A 7,075-nucleotide genomic window follows, 5' to 3' on the forward strand; every position below is an offset into this window, starting at 1 on the left:
AAAAAAAAAAAAAAAAAAAAAGTTATCAAAGATTTTTGGCGATTTCGTAAAGACTAGGAGCAAAGCTTAAAGCAAAAAGAATGGAAAGAAGACGAAGGACTTTTTTTTATTATTATTATTTTTTAGATATTTTTATTTTATTATTATTAATTTTTATTTTTTTTAGAAACTGTAATTAAGGTTTTTATTTTTGTAATCTTTTACTTTTGGACATTTTTTTTCCGGACATTGAACATTGGACTTTGTTTTTTTTTAAACCCTACGGAAGGGTTATAAATTAAAAAAAATAAATAAAACTAAATACAAACTGTTTGCAGGGAAGGACGACGATTACGATATCATCTCGGCCCCTCGGGTTCGCACACTGACACCGGAGTCAGTGGTCCGAGTCGACTACAGCGGTTCTTCGCCCGTCTGGTACGGGAGGTAAACTTTTAAACACCCGCGAATATCCTGCAAGCGGGTTTACTGTTTGCCTTAAGGTGAATATATGCTGAGGACTTGAATACGTCTGTTTTAAATTCCTAGTAAAGGGCAAGGCCTGGCCAATACAAGATAAGGGTTCGGATTTCATCACCGTTCTCTTCTTTCCCGCCTTAGGAAAACGAAACCAAACGCGATCCTAAGCCTAAAATTTTGATTAGAACGAGACCTTTAGGGTAACGAGCTTAATAGGAAACTCGTTCTAAAAATATTGGTTGCTCTTTAAGCACACTTTAAAGTTCATGATGGTTTCTGTGAGTTGAATGCGTGACTGCGCCGCCTTCTAATGCGGTGAGGCCTTGGGTATCAAAGCTCTACTAAGCTTCCATCGTCTCTATTCAACTTACTTTGACTCGGATTGATTCCAGAGGGGTTTGCTCAAATTGCAACGAATTCCCTTTCGAAATATAGAAGCCGGTCTAGAAACAATCTAAGTGAAGCCATCATGATTTTTGTTTGATAGAATTTATAGGTTTGATTTGGTCGAGTCAGCCTTGTTTGTTATTGTGAAGAATTCCTCTGTAGTTTGTGTTTCCTCGGTGATGAATCCTTTTCAGGAGACGCCACCTGAGATGACGTTACGAGAATATATGAGTATAAATTCTCATTATCAAGAGACGTTTTCGGAAATGACTCTTGGTGAATATATGTGTGGGAAACGATATATGGATACTCCAACTTTTATTTAGGAATCACCTCTAACGATCTATGAGAAATATTATAAACATAGACCATGTAGTTGGAAACAAAGCTTGAGAATTCGTGAATTTCAAAAGTTATATGATGATGATGAGGATGATGGTGATGATGATTATAATGATATTTCTAGTTCGAATCCAAATAATTTTAATAATTATTTACCTATTCAAAAGGACGAGGATTTGACTAGAAATATCCCTGTTTTAGACGATGATTACGAAACCGATGATGGTTTAGAGGAACCAGTTTATCTTGAGAGTACCGTTTTCGAGTCAAGCGATTTAGAAGCAATAGTCTTATATGAACTCGTAGAGATTAGCGAGGATGAACCTGTCTTAGAAAAATCAATTTCCCATTTTCAAGAATCTGATGACCTAAAATTAGGGAAGTTGTGACTAGTCTATCTAGAGACACTGAAAAGTCTAAGTTTGGGGGTGAGTATCATTCTCCATGTGCTTTAACTCTTATTAAGGTCCCTCACTTGGGACTTGACATCAATGCCTCAACCATCTTACAAGATTATCTTCATAATCGTTTTCCAGAACCTAATGATATCCAACAAGAGTCTCAACTGTTAGAAACCCATCCTTTGGTTGATGTGGTTAACCCAGGCAATAATACCAAGATTGATTTTGTTTTCCCACCAAATAGTTTTCTTCCAAATGTGGGAACTTATAGATTTCAAATGTGTCGAATATTAAGTTGTGAGACTAAACCTAAATGCCTTAGGAAATTAGAATCGACACATTTTCTTAAGAATGACCACTACTCTCACTGTGGTCAACTATGTAAGTCATAACTAATTGACTTAGAGGATCCTCAATTATTTAGGTTATTACTTCGTGATTCTAAGTTCTTATTTGAGTTTATAAAGACTCTAGGACCTAATGATTCGGATCCCATCTATGAGAAACGCAACCAATGAAAATATTCTATTTAGACCCTTTCATAGAACCTGAACCTGAACCACAATTAGCGATAGTTATCAGGAAACTAGGTAAGGGCATGCTAGTCTTGTTCATTTCGTTGGTTCACTGCAGTTTCCTTTTGTCAACTCTTTTTGGTTTTAAAGACCCACAGTTATTCCGGCTACTGTTATACGGTTCGAGTTGACTAAACGTTTTCTATGTCTGGCTGAAGACTTTAAACTTAGCACTTCTTGGGAGGTAACCCAATCTTATGCAACACGGTAATATCCTTCCTTAACTCTTTTGCTTCAAATAGTAACTGTTTCTCCTTGTTCATGCTTTTAATTTCATCTTTAGAACATTGAGGACAATGCTAGATTTATGTTTGGGGGTATGGGAGAAACTTTTTAGTTGCAATAAATAAACTCCAGAGCCTAGAAATTTATGCTTATTTAGGATTGCACTAACCAATCTAAGTGGATGGAAGCATTTTGGTTATAGGAGTTGAGAAACCAATCTGATTAGATGGAAACATCTAGAAGAGTCTATTCATAAAAGCACAGAGCTCAGGTGTTAGGAAAAAAAAAACATGGTAGTTTCGCCATATCCTCGTGATGGAAACATCGAAAGAATCCTGATCACTTCTTTTTGTTTTATTTTTTCCATTGCTAGGGTGAAATAGAGTGACTGAGATACCAAAAAAAAAAAGACCAGACCAACCGGAATAAATACAATAAAGTCGACCACTGGTACCGTTGTATATGCCAGCTGATTTGACCTAGAGTTAGGATTATCGACCACTGGTTCCCTTGTATATGCCAGTGTGTTGATATTAGTCCAGACCAGTATCTCAGTCCATTAGGATATAGTTCACCTTAGTCAACATCATCCACGTACATCCACCTTCTTAATCTATCCATGTGATTAGTTGACTCCGGTTTATGATGTCCAGAAACTATCTGAGTAGAGCTCTGTCACTTTATATGAATTTTAGTATGCTTGAGTGCAAACTCGTGTACAGCAATTGGAATTTCGCATCAGGGTTCTTCCTCTTATAGTCAATAATTGTATGCCAACCAAGGAGATTCTTTAGTGCCTTCCAAGGTTCTGCATAGACGGCTAGGGTCTGAAGTAAAGGTTTTGTGGGTACACCTCTGGTAAACCCTCCGGAGACAACACTCCGCCACTAGGGCCACCTAGGGGTTCAAATGATTTTCCTTTCTAGAATAAATTTGCTCGAGCACTAGCAAATAATAATTTTGGGGGTGTGATAGACACATTTATGTGTCTAATATGTCTCAATTATATGTATTGTTAATGCTCGATTTTATATTTATTGTGTTATTTTATGTCTTTGTAGGTATTTTTAGAGAAATAAATCCTTGCGGCGAAATGGGCTCAAAAAGTAGTGTTTTACACCCCGGAGAAAATTTCTAAAGGCACCCCAGAATGTACCGTAGGCACCCCAGAAATGCACCGGAAGCGTCCCAGAAATGTGTCGGAGGAATCCAGAAAAATTACTATTTCCACCCCAATTGATATTCGCACCCCCAGACTGGATAAGGGGCGACCAGCTTCTTCACCAATTCAAAACAAAAAATGGCGGGAAAACTATGCATGCAACTGGCAGATTTTCAATCAACAAAATGAAGGTATTATAGGGAGATTTGCTGAAAATTTGTGGGATTGTTCCGGGGACATTTATAAATCTATTGCAAGTGTTTTGGTCGATTAAATTTGGCTAGAATTGGCTGGGGAAGCCACGAACTGGAAACAGGGGAGAGCGTGCAGAGAAGAATTATTCACGGGATTTCTTGTGTTTTCGCATGTCTGAGATGATCTGTGAGAGTTATAAATATTGTTTGATGCGTATAAAGTCTAAACAAGGGAATAATCAGAGCTGGAAACGCGTGGAGAAAGAAAATATCTCAAAATATTCTCTCTTCACTGCCCGAGTAAAGAAGAATTATTTGGAGTTATTGTGAGGGATTTCATCGTGCATATTGTCACTGTAACAGTTTGCAACTTATATTGTCACTGTAACAGTTTCTTCATCCTCGTTTGCAACATTTATCTTCAAATTTGCAACGCTTATCTTCATCATAACAGTTGAGACTTGAAACAGTCGGTCTGTGATGCTCTGGCGCTGTTGCAGATTTCCTGTTTCATTGTTTTCTCTTCTTGTAGACACCTTTTGATCCATAATTAAATATTTTGAGATTATGATTAATATGAGGAGATAAACCCCCACACTGGGACGACGGAGGAGGCCAAACTTCATACTTGGGGTAATTTCATTTAATTCTTTTTTTATGACTTTTACATTAATTTAAAATTGAAATATGATTCAAATTAATTAGTTGTGATTCAATTAGATAGGTTATGCTTTGTTTAGATAATCTATGTTTAGGGGATACAATTAATGTTTTGAGGATCTACTTTGGCAAAACAAGAGTCGGTGTTTTATTTATTTATTGAACGATAATTGTTGAGAATAAATCATTGAGCCCTATGTTATGAAAATTGGCCGAATCATTAGTCCCGGTACTCTCACCCATTGTTAATATTATTATTTTTGTATATATTTGTTTTCTGTTTAGTCTAAAAAATTATCCTTCACAAGTTCGAGAGTTTGAACCTTATTACTACAACCACGAAAAATCACTAATCATCAAACTATGGCATGGATTGTTGAATAAACGAGGCCACAGTATTGTACTCCTACGGAAGGCCATTAACAAGTTGGATAACCAATCGATTTTCATTCATGGGAAAATCAAGATCACTTAAACGATGTGAAAGTGCCTGTATCTTATCACAGTAATCATCAACACTGTTACAATCAATAAATTTTAGGTTTACAAACTTACTTCCAAGGGTTACAGCTCGACTGCCTTTGTTTTCTTGGAAAAGACGTTGAAGATGATCCCAAATCTGCTTTGCAGTGGTGCCGGATTTGAGGACCATAAGCATCAGGTCCTTTGCCATGGTTGCGAACATCCATTGTCGACATAGGGCATCCAGTTGAAGAATGGTGGAGGCGTCGAGTTCCGGTGGTGGTGATGTGCCGTCAATGAGAAAAGAGAAGTTGTGAGCCTGAAGATGAAGTTGAAAGAGGAAAACCCATGAAGAATATTCATCTTGCTTGATGTCTAAAAAGATTGGTATGAGATTTTTAATGTTTGTGACGGCAAAAGCCGGATGCAAGGATTTTTTATCACCTGCCATGGATTGTTGAGATTGTGAGGATGAGAAGAAGAAGAAGAAAAGAAAAAAAATTGGATCAAGGTTTGGCTATATATTGATACCATGTCGGATTTAGAATCCGTTAGGGTTTCTCCCCTTCCTCATTTTTAAGTTTGCACAATTTTTAAGGCAAGCAAGGAAAATAGTACTTTTAAGCATTTTTTTTACAATTATACCCTTATGGATAATAACTAGTGAAATTTAAAAATGGTTTATCTCTCAAAATACTCCACGGATGTTCGCCAACTTCATACAATTGAAAAGCATTTTAAAACACCTACGTAACGAATATAAACATGTCTGTCAAATTATGCATATTTCATATATTTTTTATAATTAACTAAAAGGATAATTTCGGAATATCTCATTGTTTAGTGATATAAGTCACTTATCATTGGGACAAATCTAAAATCAGATAGATCACTTAATAGTTGGACGGAGGTAGTATATCTCAGTATGGTTTCCATGACAAAGTATGGTGCGAGTTTGTCTTTTGTGATGGAGGTTACCGAAAATGATTCTCATGTCTGCAATACAGAAATGAAAATGGATATAAAAAAAAAACAAAAGAAACATGCATTGCATAGCATATGTGAAAGAATTGGCGTTATTATGTTAATGAAATACAAGAGTCAGTTTTGTAAACGGATAGGCATTTTGTACAATAGCGAGTTTGGGTCGTAGAAATATAGCCGTTGTTGCGTGGTAAAATGTTAGAAGACTAGTGAACTATTTATTCTTTTAGCATAAGTGCTTTTTTAATTTTGGTGTAGTCTCCCGAAAATCCAACAACTATACCCAATGAAATAATATGAACACAAAATCTAATTTATGGAGGTAAACTCAAATATTCATGATATTATATACCTCTTGACACTAACTATGATCTTCAAACAAACTGCTATACTGAGAGTACGGTGTTTTTACAATTATCAGAGTGTTCAAGCATACAACAACGCAAATGATAAGTAAAGCTAAAACCCTAAATGGGTCATTTTCTCTCTTCCAAGTGGTTTCTATTTCTCTGACTGATTTCTCTTTTTCCATTATTCGAATATTTATATAAATAAATATCAAGGTAGAAGATAACTGAGTTCACGTGTAAAATCTCTGTTAACTGATCTCTGTTCAATCTGTCTTATTTGCCAGGTTTTTTGGAGATGTAGTTGCATTTCGCGTGGCTCCTTCGTGTTCTTCATGGTAGGTCGTGCTATGTTTGTCGTCTGGACGTTTTTCGTGCATCTTTCTCCTTATCGCATAATTACCATTCCCATTCGCCTAATGTTTTTCTTCTTCATTTTAATGATTGTATTAGTTAGGGCAAGGTTGCGACTTAGTTCTGCGTGATATTTCGCCCTTACATTTGGACTCTCGTTTTATAACAGATTCTTGTGCGCTAATACCACCAAACAATCCAACTATCCAGATTCCAAACCCTCAACGGCCTAATTCACGACCCAAACACAGGATTGTACAAAATCCTTGGTCCAAATGCCAAAATATGTACTCAAGGTGCAATTGTCAGGCTATTTTAGGGGTCTTTCTTGTTCTCTATGGGCAGAGCAGAAGATGCGTAATTTCATTTAATTAAGGTTTTGAAGATGCTTGATTAGAGTACCGAGACTCTCCCTTTGTTTCTCTTCGCTTTCTTAATCGGTTCGTTGTTCATATTATTTTGGTAGCAATATATAGTAGCTGGAGTGATGAAGGTTAATCATTTTAACACAAACCCATGTTTT

General features: G+C 36.3%; 1 protein-coding gene across 1 annotated transcript; it reads right to left on the reverse strand.

Annotated features, from left to right (window-relative positions):
* Nucleotides 1-4,811: 4,811 nt before the first annotated feature.
* On the reverse strand, nucleotides 4,812-5,318 carry LOC113345999. Its single transcript, XM_026589620.1, has one exon. The coding sequence runs from the start codon at nucleotides 5,316-5,318 to the stop codon at nucleotides 4,812-4,814; it is 507 nt and encodes a 168-aa protein (XP_026445405.1).
* Nucleotides 5,319-7,075: the final 1,757 nt, after the last annotated feature.

Source organism: Papaver somniferum, unplaced genomic scaffold, assembly GCF_003573695.1.
Source record: "Papaver somniferum cultivar HN1 unplaced genomic scaffold, ASM357369v1 unplaced-scaffold_85, whole genome shotgun sequence".
In the NCBI taxonomy this organism is placed as follows: Eukaryota; Viridiplantae; Streptophyta; class Magnoliopsida; order Ranunculales; family Papaveraceae; genus Papaver; species Papaver somniferum.